General features: G+C 39.8%; 1 protein-coding gene across 5 annotated transcripts in view; it reads right to left on the bottom strand.

The window, feature by feature from the left end:
- tns1b (tensin 1b) overlaps window positions 1–15,150 on the bottom strand; it is a 239,075-nt gene that overhangs the window by 197,632 nt on the left and 26,293 nt on the right. For 2 of the 5 annotated variants that reach the window (XM_078174341.1, XM_078174339.1), the window contains exon 1: window positions 4,791–4,946. The exons of the other annotated variants lie outside the window; for them this stretch is intronic. In XM_078174341.1, the coding sequence (XP_078030467.1) occupies window positions 4,791–4,805 (15 nt within the window). In that variant the 5' untranslated portion in view covers window positions 4,806–4,946. Of the gene's footprint in view, window positions 1–4,790; window positions 4,947–15,150 lie in introns of those variants that run through there. 5 annotated transcript variants of the gene reach the window in all.

The following is a 15,150-nucleotide window of genomic DNA, read 5'->3' as shown; positions in this document are numbered from 1 at the left end:
AATTTTTTCAAGAATACGAATTTGTATTAGGCTACTGACTCCTGTCTCACAAATGTGGACAGCTAAATTGATAATAGCATTGTCTGTTTTTTAAACAGACAGCTTGTAAACACTTTGGTGAAGGTGAAGCAAGGTAATCAGGTTTCAATATAGCCTCACCAGACTACTCTCACGTATTTGTGTTAAAGAAGATTACACAATACTGGCAAAGGGACAGAGAAGTTCCAGAGCAGCAGTGAGTACAACATCATGCGCACTTCCTGCCTCTCTGCAGTGCAAACAATGGGCTGGTTTCAAGTCTCAATCTGGCAACGTCAGGTCTGTTGTCTGTTCTAGGAAACCAGACAAGAGGTCAGAGAGTTAAGGGTCATTGTTCCTGAGAGAATAAGTGGGGAAGTGGCCGGTCATGGTTTTAACGGGAGGCTGACAGCGATGTTTTGGTCACAGCTGGTGGTATCAATTCATCAGTTTAATTTGATATAACCCAGCAATAACATGCAGTGTAACTGAAAGCACAGAAAAATTAAAAAAAAAAGTTTAATGCTGTCTAGGCTACTGTTATCTCTGCCAAGGTGTTATAAATTGTTATTTTAAATACAGGAAATATCAAAAATATATCACTGACCAGAGTAAATATTCATTATTAGTGCCAGTTAGCCACAGCCTCATTGGGCTTATTTCGTGCAGAATCAGTGCTACACTGCAGCTCACCACAGATGCTGTGATTAAACTGTGCAGAGCCCTCACCTTATTCTATATTTCAGATGTGTTTCAGCTATCAACTTCAGAGTGCTGAGGTTTAGCTGAGCCTATATGATATCATGCAGCCGGTTTACACCCGGTATGCTCATGGCTGCTGTAACACACCATTATTCTCCTCATATAAATTGACATCCAGAGAGTATATCCAGAGTCTGCTGCAAAGGCAGAACAAATTTAAAATGAAGCAGCCAATAATAACATTTGCATTGGAGTTCCATTTGTTTAAATATTATATTTCATGTTATTGCCCCCAACAAAGTGGCTGTGATTAATGCAGCAATTATCTTCTGCCCCTCCCACTATTGATCCAACAAGGCATCCATTTTTTAGGGTGATTGAGAGCTTGGCAAGTGTACGCACATGGCAGAAAGCCATGGGGAATTAAGTGAAAGCTCATTTCATCTTTGAACATAGAAAGACACTTTACTCTATCTTCAGTCAGCAGATGGAAACAGTTTTGGATAATCGACAATCATGGGAAATTTAAGTGCAGGATGGTGACAAAATGGAGTGTTCAATAAGATATCCAGTTTTAAGTAATGATATAATCCCAGCTGTTAACCCAAAGCCTCTTTAGACAGAAGGAGGCACAAAGAGGAACAAAGCCTCCGAGGCACAGGTTCAAATCTCAGTGACTGCATACAAGTGATACCGCAGCCCTAATCTAGAACAATGGTGTCTGGTGAGAAATGATAAAGAAAATTCAGAATTTGATGCCATGCAGTGGTAAAATTTGGAAATCTGAATTGTTTTCCCAGAACCATAAGATGTTATAGTCGACCACTGAGACCGCAGAGTTTCAGATTAAGTGCTCTGCACCACTTTGCAAAAGTGGGAAATCTTTCATGGTGTTCCTCTATTAATTTTTGTGGATGACAAGTGAGATACAGAACAGTGTGTCACAAAGGGAAAGCAAGAGTGCAAACATTGTTCTTACATGAAATGGAGACATCTCTTAAATGCCTCAAGTCATAAATTACATACAGTATAATAATTAATATTATTTACAATTAATCTGATACTGAAATCTGAGGAATTTGATAAATGTGGCCTCTATGGAATCAAGAAATCAGAGGTTGATATTGAAAAAATTGCGTGACAGCTTTATCCATTCTGTAGGAGTAGAAATTCCAAAGGGCAGGGGTGAGCTATTTAACCTTTAATTATAATCTACAGAAGCACCCGCCAAACACAAAATACCCAGAGTGACCATTTCACCTTTCAAGCTGTGATTATCAACTGGCCTCAAACACCAAAGGCCTCTGAGCAGTCATCAGCTGCCTCATAAAAGCCCAGACAGGGCAGAAGTGAACAGGACGTAGGCCAAGGTGATGAAAAGGAATGAAGGTCCGGCTCTGTCTTTCTTCACTCAGTAAAAAAATGAAAGAAAGCTGCGGGAACACCCATTGTACACATAGACTACAGTACATGTACACCATATATCCTTTATTTCAGTGCTTAAAAACATTTTAACATGTCTTTTTCATGTTAATGTCCCCCTCATGTAGTCAGGAAGTGAATTTAATAAAGGAGCCGATGGAGCTTAAATGAAGGTCAAATGAAGGTTAGTTTAAGGAGCCTTGTGTTCTGCTCTGTTTTCACATAACAGACAACTGGTCAGCTGAGGCTGACCATTGCATAAGAGTCAATGACAGATGTGGTCCCACCTCCAGTCACAGCAGACAGCCCCTTGTAAAACAGTCATCAGTGTGAAAGTTATTGGGTTTTAAAGTAATTAGCTGAACGGACACCTCCAAGAGTGACACTTCCACATCAGAGGACAGGACAAAAGAGAGACGGCGTGAGAGACGTTTGGGCAAATGGAGACTGTCTCTGTCTCTGAGGTCAAAATTAAGTCAACTACACAAGGCAAAGTGTTTGTACCATAAAATGCCCTATATTACCTTTATTAGGTTAATATACAAACAAGAGCTGTCATGGCATTCAGAGCGTTTCATCTCCACTAGCACGACACTACACTGCCCCCAGAAAAGGACATATAAAAAAACTGTCTCTTAAACAGCTTAAGATCATTCCATTCAAGGTAGTAACAACTCCAAAATGATGTCTGTATAAGCAGCTGGCAGGACGGGATCATGGGCAACTTGGGTGTGACGTTTGAATGACATGTTATGTGTGTGACCCAACAGGTCGCATTTAAAGCGTAGCTGATAGCAGTTAGCAGCTAACTCAAAGAAGAATAACAGCTGCAAAAAATGTCCAAAATTTGGGAAAACAATGAGATCCTGGAGCTCCTTATGAGATCAGCCACCATATAACAGGGATGGGAAATGATTGTTATTGCCATGTTATTGCTATTGTTATTATTTAAAAGGCGCTGCCGAAGCACATGTTAAACATCACACACTGGAGCAGCATGATGCTGCCGTTGTTTGTTTCTATGCAAAAATGCAAAGGCAGCATAATGAAGGGATTCCATAGTGGCCCTAAAGCACAAACTCTTTGTAAAAAGGGCTTTGGGTATTTTCACATTATCCTATTATAATGTACATGCTTCTTCTCCAGGTCTGGTTTTCCAACAAAGCTCATGAACACAACACTTTTTAGCCAAATTTTCCAAAGAAAAATAACAACAATGGGCCTCATGCAAAAACCATGAAGAGATTTATTTTTAAATGGCACATATGAGTGAGAATTGTCTTGTACAGTCTTTACTTGAATTGCCTCTTCCTTTTTCATACAGAAACTACACTTAAGAGTCATAATCCTCTGAATTAATTTTGCAGTTTAAATATAGATAAAATAGATATTAATATAACTGAAAAAAACCTAACGCAAAATGAATATTCTGCTCACTATAACATCATCATGGCTTGCCAGTGTACTGATGAGTTATATATTAGGTTTATGATTTTATAAGCATATTTCAGCACAGCAACTTGTATATTTTGGGTCCTCTAATGCGACCACTGATGCTGCTAAACTTATTACCATTTTGTCTGCTCATTCTAACAGCAGGGCTTGAAGGACTTTTTACTCTCTGATAACATTTGTATGAATTAAATGCCCCCACACATGAAGCCTAACAAGGTGCCTTATATGGACATTTTTGGGGCAATGATTATGCTAATGATAAAATCTTATGAACATCCACCACATGAGCAGGTGGCCCTCATCAGGCCGAAATAAGCAATTCATTATATATTTGATTATGGATAATGGATTTCCTAACTCAAGAAAGTCAATTTCAAAGCTCTGCAAATAGCACCAATTCTAATGAATTTCATAGCAAACCTGGTTTCTCTCCTCCTTCTTTCAATTAGTAATGAGCAAAATACAAAACATTAACATGAGCTTCCTGTCATATTTAGTGAACAGCGGCAGAATATATCAGCTAGTTAATTAACATTAATTTTAAAAGTAAGACCCTTAAAAAACATTCTACCATTGCAAATAGACTGCGTGTTTGTCAGTAAGACCAACAGTGTGGCGCCTCTTCTCTAGACAAATGAGCTCGATGATCACATATCAATATAAGGATAATCATATTATACCAATATTTTTAGCTTCTCTACTTAATAGTCTTGCATTGGAGCCTCCAGTATTTGAAGCAAGTAGGTCTTAGAACATGTAACTAACATGTAATATTGCCAAACAAAACTTGCGTGTTTCTGCCTTTTCAGCCAACCAAAATGTTATAAAACATCTTTGATTTTTAGCATTTATAACATTAACTACTTGCAAATGTTGAAAGTTAAACAAATTCAGATTCAATAACAGTTGGGAATTTATTGCTGTATTTAGATTAGATAGATCGGATTTGACCTGTCTACATGTTGGTTATTGTAGCTCCCTAAAAGCTATGGTGTCCTCGGAATGGTTGGAAAAAACACCAAGTCTATTATGTTTAAGTAAAGTTACGTTAGTGGCCTAAAACATGCAAAACCACCAATAAAGTCCTTCAACTCATCCTCAACAATTTGTGTGTTGGGGATGGACTGACCTTGAGATGAGAATGAATCCCTGACCACCCAGAGTAAAAAATGACTTGTTGCAACAGCACTCACCAGCCAGAGGGACATCGCAGAGTTTTCTTTGAAGACACCTGGCGCAGTAATTCCCTTTTACAGAGCCACAGCTTCCCTGTACACTGAACAAGCTTTTGTTGGATTAACAAGACTATGTTATTGTCCCTCAAAGTTGGATGCACTGACCAAAGAGAGCCCAGCAGTCTGGCCCTTATCCTGACATACTTCCTGAGCTGCATTGTTAGCAAGGGGAGAGGAAACACACACACACATACACACACACACTATGGAAAACCAGTGTCAGAGGATCATAACATGGAAAGTGAGAATACCAGGAGCTGTTGTTAGGTCTCTGGGATTTTTTGTTTCTTGTACTTTTGCCAAGGTCAGTGTCATAGTCATAGACAGAGTGGACCTGTTTTTAGAGATGCTCTGATACTATTTTTTCCTTTCCAGTAACAGTTCTAATACCTAAACTTGGTATTGGCCAAAACCAAGTACCGCTCTGATGCTGTTGCATTAAAACTAAGCACTGTTAAGTGCTATTTATGGAGTTAGCACCATTAGCTACTAGCCACCTGCACAGTCACCTCAATGTTGAGAACTGTGTTTTTAACAGCTCATTTGCCCTGAATTTCCCACAGGGACCCTTTAAATAAAAATATAGCTGCAATGACCTTTAATACTTGAAGGCTGTGAAGGATCAAGACCTTTGAGGGTTTACGACACTTGCATTAAAGATAACCAACACGTTTTATAAGGATCTGACAGGTGCTCCCTAATTAATGTCCAAATCTCTAGCGAACAACGTCTTCGGTAGCAACACTGTCACTTGCTACTCGTAACTTGCAGAAACATTGTAAGGACATATTCAATGGCTTAGTTAAAAATATCCAGTGAGCTTGGTTATATTTAGACAAACTGTCATTGATTTATGGCCAAATAATGCAGCACTGGCGGCACTCCAAAACAACAAGTTTTGTAATGATCAAATAACAGTTTCTGATTTATAGTCTGATTTGGGTTACCACACCCATTTCTTGCATTTATGGAGCCCCCTAGAGCAAGTTTTGTGATGATTGGCTCAACAGTTATGGAGTTAGCTCTAGCCTTGCGTCACCAGGCTCTTCACATAAAGTGAGCCTGGTTTTTATTCACTCTGAATTTTGTCTCGATTCTGGTTCCAGTCTAGAGAGCGGATGCAGAATTCACCAAATTCATCAAAGTAAAACTTTAAATTCTGGCGCACCATCGAATTGGGGTGATGAGGGGTGTAAGAAAATCGATTAACTTAATGGCTTGGGGCTTTTCTTGTAAATTATATTCTTTAAATTAAAAGTTTCACCGCATTTTTATTAGCTTGGTGCTTTTATTTTGACGGAAAATCCTGTCTCACTCGCCCTGGTTCCAGTTCCTTACCAAAACGGCCACTAACGGCCCCAGACTAAGTTAGCTCTATTTATGTGCTTAGCCACGCCCCCTCTAGAGTTCATTGGTCAATGACTTCAAACAGAATGAGATATAAACAAGCTTTTAATAACTTATAATAACTTTTATCCAATGATGATCCACAGAAAATTTAGTCAGACCTACGGCTTAGGAGGAGATGTTTTTAAATTACAGCGAAAAATTTAGTCAAGTGGGCCTTATGGTTCTTATGTTTTTTTTGTAGAGCACTCTAAACTGGACTTGTGTGTCAAATTCCAAGTCAGTTGAACTTACAGTGTGAGCAGCTTGGCCTTTCTAACATTGACTTTTGGGCCTTAATGATAGCATCCTCATCTGGCTGACTGGCATTATTTGTTGAGGAGAATTTGCACACAACTTCCAGTCACTGGTGAAAATGTCATGTGTCTACCATGTACCATATCACAGGAATTTGCGAAAACATTTCTAAAGAATAAATTAATAAATACATTACACAAAAACAATAGGGTTTTGGGCTTGAACCCCTAATGTTTAAAGAATAAAATTCACTGGCTCTAGCTCAGTACTGTGTTTGCTTTTTACATTTCCCTACTACAAAAAGTAGAAAACTGCTTGAGGCAAATGAATCACACTTAAGGTGCTGCAGCTGAGGTGAGAGGTCACCCATGTGCAACGGTCCCCCTAACCAAGTAACTCCCGACTAAAGCGGCCTCTCCATTGTTGTTTTTTGTTTGTTTTGTTTTGGGGGTTTTTCATAGACCCTTAATGGAAACCACCTCAGACCTGACAGATTCATTGCAACTCGTCCATGAGCGAGGAGGGGACTCAGAAAGCAGAGCACGCAGGGTAACAGGAGTAGCATCTGACATTAACATTCTTCCAGTTTACTCTTCTCCTCTTGACACGACTTTTACAAGGTTTTGAAGGAAGAGGCGATGTTTACTTTGCTGGAGACATAGAGACGGCCTGCTCGCCTCAGAGGAGGGCATATTAGCAAAACACACACACACACACACACACACATTGAAAGTACACTGATCCAAGAGGCATAATTCAATCGTACCACACATGTTCATCATTAACGAAGTACAGAAATCCATGAGTCATGTCTTGTCACAGTGAAACCATTTGCATCTGTGCAGTCTGCATTGAACCAACGTATCAAAGTTCTATCATTTGTCTATATGTACATGTATGTCAGTATGTATGCATAACTGCATAATGTCAGTAAACAACTAGAAACAAATAAGAGAATCCCATTGTTAGCTGTTACAAGCAAGCTCAAAACGTGTTTCTGTCCATGCATGTGTATTCAGAGGGATCCTAACTGTGTCTGTATTGTAAACACTGTGAAGCCCTGAGCCCAAACAATATAGGGTTCATTCCTTCTAAAGCCCTTCCAAACCCCCCTCAGCTGGATCAAAGTGTGCGTTGTGTGCTTAGGTTTTAACATGGGGGGTTTTACTTTCTGGCCGATTGTTATCGCTCCTCAGAGTGCTAAGCCATGAGTGAGGCCCCGGTGAATGCTGCTGCCAAAGGAGTGTCTGAAATGTCTGTGTGTTGTGTGAGCACTCCTCCCTGCCATGTGTGCTGGGGATAAAGCAAAGGCATGGGTTTAAATTGGAAGCGCATGTTGCATGACCTCACACTTGTCATTTGTGATTAAACCACACGAACATCACATTACAGCAAGTCGTTTCTTTACTACAGATAACTGTTGCAGGCTTACTGCGCCGACAAATCACAATCCTGACTGCCCCCTGCTGGTCTCTTTTCTCCACAAACATCAAATGTCAGAATCATTTAAGAAGGACCAAACTATATGGCTTCCTCTTAGTAGTGGAAATTCAACATGCAGATAACCTGGCAAGTGTTAAGGAGCTACTTCTTTTGAGGTTAAAGCCAGTGGCCAGGCTGCAAACATGGCAATGATGCCTCAGATAACTCTGTGGGACTCTTCTCCACACAGGAAAGCAACCAATGAGCTCACAAAATCCCTTAAACAATTATTTAGCTGCACACCGAGTGAGTTCAACCATCTCTCAGAGGATTTCCAGGAAAAAACAGCAGCATTCAAGGCAGATTAGAACATCCGTTGGGAGTGTATAATGTCTATACATTCCACATGTGCAAGAAATGATGTAGTATGTGGAATGATGCTGGCAGAATATCAAGGATGATGGGCAAAATTTTAATCCCTAAAGATTTATGATATATGTCTTTACAATCCTGGGGTGATGACTAATGAAGAATTTGGTAAGACATGAAAGAGTGCAAAAACAGCTTTGAACAACTGTATGAAAGCTCAGCTCATCACATTTAAGGGTTTGTTTTTTTTTTAAATCAGACATGCTCATTTTTGAGGGAGTAGAAATCTCCGTGCATCCATTTGCTTCTTGCCACTAATCCAGGTTTGATTATAGTTGGCAGCAAATGAAACAAAGCAGCCCATATATAGTATCTCCACTGACACATCCTAAACCCCTTCCTGGACAATCTGGAGAAGCTCCAAGGCCTACTACTTCTATGGTGAATTTTTGGGGGACATCCTGAGGCCCATTTGACAAAAACAATTTGTGAGAATTGTTTACATATACACTGCCTGGCCAAAAAAAAAGTCGCCACCTGGATTTAACTAAGCAAACAGGTACGAGCCTCCTATTGGATAATTACTGCATGGGCAATTATCTTTCAGCTGGCAACAAGTTATTTAACCCCAACTGGTGCAATGAGTTGCTTCTCATTTCCTAAACAACCATGTCGAAAGACACATCCCGTGGTCGTGGAAAAGATGTTAGTCTGTTTGAGAAGGGTCAAATCATTGGCATGCATCAAGCAGAGAAAACATCTAAGGAGATTGCAGAAACTACTAAAATTGGGTTAAGAACTGTCCAACGCATTATTAAAAACTGGAAGGATAGTGGGGACCCATCGTCTTCGAGGAAGAAATGTGGCCGGAAAAAAATCCTCAGTGATCGTGATCGGCGATCACTTAAACGTTTGGTGAGATCAAATCGAAGAAAAACAACAGTAGAACTCAGGGCTATGGTTAATAGTGAAAGTAAGAGCATTTCCACACGCACAATGCGAAGGGAACTCAAGGGATTGGGACTGAACAGCTGTGTAGCCTTAAGAAAACCACTAATCAGTGAGGCTAACCGGAAAAAAAGGCTTCAGTTTGCTAGGGAGCATAAAGATTGGACTCTGGAGCAATGGAAGAAGGTCATGTGGTCTGATGAGTCCAGATTTACCCTGTTCCAGAGTGATGGGCGCATCAGGGTAAGAAGAGAGGCAGATGAAGTGATGCACCCATCATGCCTAGTGCCTACTGTACAAGCCTGTGGGGGCAGTGTTATGATCTGGGGCTGCTGCAGTTGGTTAGGTCTAGGTTCAGCAACAGTATGTGCTCAAAGAATGAGGTCAGCTGACTACCTGAATATACTGAATGACCAGGTTATTCCATCAATGGATTTTTTCTTCCCTGATGGCACGGGCATATTCCAAGATGACAATGCCAGGATTCATCGGGCTCAAATTGTGAAAGACTGGTTCAGGGAGCATGAGACATCATTTTCACACATGGATTGGCCACCACAGAGTCCAGACCTTAACCCCATTGAGAATCTTTGGGATGTGCTGGAGAAGGCTTTGCGCAGCAGTCAGACTCTACCATCATCAATGCAAGATCTTGGTGAAAAATTAATGCAACACTGGATGGAAATAAATCTTGTGACATTGCAGAAGCTTATCGAAACAATGCCACAGCGAATGCGTGCCGTAATCAAAGCTAAAGGCGGTCCAACGAAATATTAGAGTGTATGACCTTTTTTTTGGTGGTGACTTTTTTTTTGGCCAGGCAGTGTAGATGGCAGTGGTGGCAATTCACAAGTGATAGTCACAACCTGCAAAAAAAATCATAGAGGGCTCTCACATGTTCTCGCATGGGTCACAAGTGAGGAAGTTATCTCATGTTGCAAACTGTATGTCGCAGATTTGGTGAAACAGACCCCTGATCAGATGCACAAAACCACCTCACCCTTCACGTTCAGCTCTCTCTTTACTACTATAGTTCAGTCAGAGACACTAAAGTCACAAAATTGATCATTTATTGCAATCATGGTCATTCAATTCAATTCAATTCAATTTTATTTATAAAGCCCAATATCACAAATCACAATTTGCCTCACAGGGCTTTACAGCATACGACATCCCTCTGTCCTTATGACCCTCGCAGCGGATAAGGAAAAACTCCCCAAAAAAACCCTTTATCGGGGAAAAAAAAACGGTAGAAACCTCAGGAAGAGCAACTGAGGAGGGACCCCTCTTCCAGGACGGACAGACGTGCAATAGATGTCGTACAGAACAGATCAGCATAATAAATTAACAGTAATGCAGTTAGTTTTGGCAGGCCCTTTGAGGAAGCTCCCAAAGAATCTGAGCAGCAATGACGAATCTGGGATTTGAATTTATGGTTAAGGATGAAATTAGATTTAAAGTAACAATCTTGAAGATTTTCATGTAAATAAATGTCTGTTAATTCACTATGCATCGCCAAAAGAGGCAACACTGTCATAATTGAGGCTACGGTGCGATGATGAAAGTATTGCAATATTTATATACTTGCGGTATGAGAGGGTGTCAAGATTGAAAATTTGTGGAGAAAATGCTGTATTAAATTACTGCTAATGCAAACCAAACACTTCCCATTGCTGCAGCTTCAGTGAGCTTAACACCATGGATGTAGCCTATAACAAGAAGTGGATACAGCATTGGACACAGGGCCCCACTCCTTCCTGTCAAAGTTGATCAGTATCGCATGAAGCCAAAAAAGCTTGATTTCCACCTTATGAAATTACCTGGATCTTAGGCATCATTTGGTCCATCAAGCAAAGTCAAGCGGTAAACAGACTTCTCTTACACAATGTGAGTCTATGGGAAGAAAATTTTTTTGGGCCAAATGGCATCATGTGACGGTCCTGGATATTGTAATCCCATGTTTGGTCACTATGTAAAATAGATGCTGTTACTGGGGGTTTGCTTAGCACTTAGTGAGTTCATCAAATATGTTTCTACAAAACAAGACAATGGTCATTTTCAGTATTTGCTGACAGTCGGTCAATTTGAAATATTGCAGGGAGGAATGGAACAGTCAGGAGCGGCCACAGTGAGCTGCAGGCATCAGGCTGCACAACTCCAACTTGGTGAGGTAATCAACTACTTTCACTGTGCCCCGCTGTCCGCAGACTACTGTCATGTGCAACATAAAATCAGATCATGGTTGCTCACAGAATGACAGAAAAAAGCCTGTTATTGCGTAAATGCTTAATTAAAACAACAAAGGTTTGTATTGCTGCCCTCGTAACTCTATAACCTGTAGCATAAAATTTAGCACCAGTAACTACAGGTGTCCCGAAGATTTCAGTCCTTTCTAGCCACTTTAAGTTTATGCTAGGATTAAAGTTTGGATTTAAAGATTGTAAGGAGGGTCAAGATAAGGGTTTATGGGTGCAAGGGAGCAGGTAGGGTCTTCACAAATATAGTAATACAATAGTGTGTGTGTGTGTGTGTGGTGACACCCTGCCTGTCAGCTTCAGACAAGATACACCCGCTAAACACGGAGCTGAATTCCTTCACAGCACCAACTGCAACCCATGGCGATGGTGAGCCTGCCCAGTAGCCGGGCATTATGCAAATGTAAATCACGCTTGACTAGCCACAAGACTGTGTGTGTGTCCATCGCATGGCTTCACATTTCACCCAAACTTTATTGGTGCCAGTGGCCTTTTGTCTGCTTTAATTGAATTAACTTCTCAGAAACGGACCTTGTGGCAGGAGAGCGATGGGACATTACACAGCCATCACCTCGGCATGGGAGCTTTTACTAGTGTTTACATTGGAATCACTCAGTGCTTTAGAAGAAAAGAGGTTTCTTTTCTAAGAACATTTTATAACTTGGTAAGATTTCCTTTTAAGGAGCTACATTTCTCTGAACATAATGTTTGGGCAAATAAACAATCACCAGTGAAAGACCCGTGTCACTTTTCTGTCATTCGATGTCATGTTTTAGCCCCCTGGGAAAATGCTTACAATAAAGCTTCAGTGCTTCACTTTAACATCTTAATAATGGCTGTGCTTCCTCCTCGTGCCAGTCACGTTAAATAGTTAAAATAATTCCAGTCTATAGAAATAGGTATTGTTAAAGGGCCTGAAAACCTTTTTTCTCAATCATCCTTTTAACATCCACTATGTGGGCCTATGAACACAACATTTTCTGCCAAAGTTGGAACCGTTTTAGTTATTTCTAGAGACTGAGCTCTTCTCACTGGTTTGGTTTGTGGGGTTCAGTTGACAAAAGGTGATGTCACATATTTCTGTGCACCAATCAGAGTTCAGCAGTATTTAAATAAAAATGTAATGACATATGCTGGGTTGTTACCTGATGCCATTGGAAAGGTGTCTTGATAACAATGGTACAGGAATGCATCGATCGACCTATTAAATAAGATGCCAATGTTTTTCCATAGTGTCACATCATTTTTGCACAGGCTAAAAGCAGGGCTTGAGACTAACATCGTCCCAGGGATGAACGCAGATCTTCCCTAGGCCGCCTTAAGGACAAAAGAATGAAGTAAATTTACTACAGACGTGTCAGGGGATGCAACTTTTTGTTTCAATGATAATGCTGTGAACAACAAATCCGTACTGAAATCGTCAGGAGGAGAGCTAGTTAGCTGTTAGCTGTTAGCAGTTAGCAGCTGCTGACCAGAACTAACAGCTCACAGAGGTTGCGCTGAGTTAATTATGATGTGCTCAAGCTCTATTCAGTAAAAATGAGCATTAGGTGAATTATAACAGTATCATGATGTGTTCAAATGTAATCTTGTAAAATGTATTTTTTGTTGAGAAACTTGACTAAGAAACAGTTTGAAGGAGAAATTTGGTGATGTTTTCACAGCATTATAAAAACTGACCTTGACGTTAACATTTTTCATATCCTAAAAGGCTTGTGAAGTAGTTATTATTCTAAAAGGTGTTCTTCACTTACAAGGTTACTTTAAATATTTTCATAAATCTGTATGATTGGAATGATGTTTTCTTAATTTCCCTGGCACAAAAAGCGAGGAAAACAACAACAAAAACAAAGTTAAAGAATAAACAGAAAATCAATATTGGTATTGGCCAAGAATTTCACAATAGGTGCACCCCTACTACAACTACTATTAATTTAACACTTAAAGATATATTGTATCAATTGTAATGCTTTTTATATCCATGGGTGTTTGTTAGCAATTATGTGAGTAAATCACAGCTTAAAGGCATAGAAAGTCCATGGCAATGTCCCCATCTGCTGGTAAAAACGCACAGCATCATTAAAATCATACTATACTGTAACTAGTCCTGAACTGCTTTGAAGTGCCTGGTGTATGTTAGAAAAACATCTTCAGATAAAATACAGCCCTCTGCTATTGTTTTGGCTACAAGCAGCAGTTTGAAAGAAGGAATGTGTTCACTGTATTTTGGTTGTCTTCTTTTCATGTTCCCAATCAAAATGCAGAGACCAACCCAGACACTGAGCAAACAGTGTCACGTGGTTTTCCCCAGCAGATAAAAGAGTTGTGGAAATGCAAATGTTTGCCCAGTGTCTGAGATAATGTGAAGCTAAGTTTCCATCATCTTGATGTGTTTGATTTACAGACTTACAGAACTGAACAGACTTTAAGAGTGACGGTGCCTAGATTATGGCAGGTGTTTTAGATAGATGTGTACCAAATAGCATTTGAAAAAAATTGTTGGCTCTAAGGTGAGCCTACATGAAGTATCAGAAGTGTGGGATTTACTGTTTTGGGACAGAAAGTTATCAACTTGATCTTCAACTACTTGAAACATTTCAGTGTTGTTGCGAATGTAGGAAAAACTACAGTCAGCCTTTTGTCACATTGGGTGTAATTATACTCAGACTACAGCATCACAGTTTGATTTGTTTATTCGTTGAATACTGGCACTTGGGCAGTGACTTCTGGTGTCAGACACAGACGAAAAAAGCCGTCTTTTAATGCCGGCATGATATTGTGTAACAGCGTCAGGGAGAAAACAATGTATGTTAAGGGGGCAAAAAGTCAGAGAGGGACGGGAAGGGTGGTGGATGGGTCAAACAACCAACAACCTTCACCCTGGTGCTTACTTCCTGTGTGATTGTAAAGCCATACCCTGTTCATTTTTCCTAAACCCAACCTTGTGCATGTATTGGCTAAATATAACTCAGTGCGTTTGTTGTTGATGAAAAAGAAAAATGTCAAATTTGCAGTATTGTACTGATGTAGTTCATTTATTGTGTAAGAGACTGTGTGCAAACTGTACATTTCCTGTGTATTTTTAAAACAGACCACATTTAACAGGCTGAAGTTGACACAGTGTCCCAGAACGTCAACAATAGGGATGTTCCTGGCAACTAATTTCCCTGTCAACTAAACGAAAAATTTAATTAAGACTAGTTGACTAGTCTAAAAAAAGGAAAACACTCAGAAAACAGTCAAAATTTTGCACAATTTATTGTAAAGTATTTGAAACATTGTCCCAAAAATATTGTGTGCATTAAGAGCCCTTTGAAGCCTTTATTCACAATCTTCAACAACCATGTCAGATTTTAAATGCTGCTTAAGTATGAGACACTTTGCACTGTGCGGTATGAATGCGAACACGACGGCAACTCAGTCAAAAGTTAACCACTACAATAACATCTAAAATAAATAAATTGCCTCTGAAATGTGGGGCACATTGAGCCTTGCAGATTATCTGGCAAAAATGATAGCAATTCACTTTAAAGTTCATAAAACAAGATCTAATTTATAATTAAATTTCAGCTGAAATAAGAGGCATTTTGCGCCATGCAGTATGAATGTAAACCCTGCACATTATCTGCCAACCTTCACTTAAAGTTAACAAATAAAATAAACTCTAAGCAAATATAAAT

Source organism: Epinephelus lanceolatus, chromosome 14, assembly GCF_041903045.1.
Source record: "Epinephelus lanceolatus isolate andai-2023 chromosome 14, ASM4190304v1, whole genome shotgun sequence".
In the NCBI taxonomy this organism is placed as follows: Eukaryota; Metazoa; Chordata; class Actinopteri; order Perciformes; family Serranidae; genus Epinephelus; species Epinephelus lanceolatus.
This window is presented reverse-complemented; position numbering and strand designations above follow the sequence as displayed.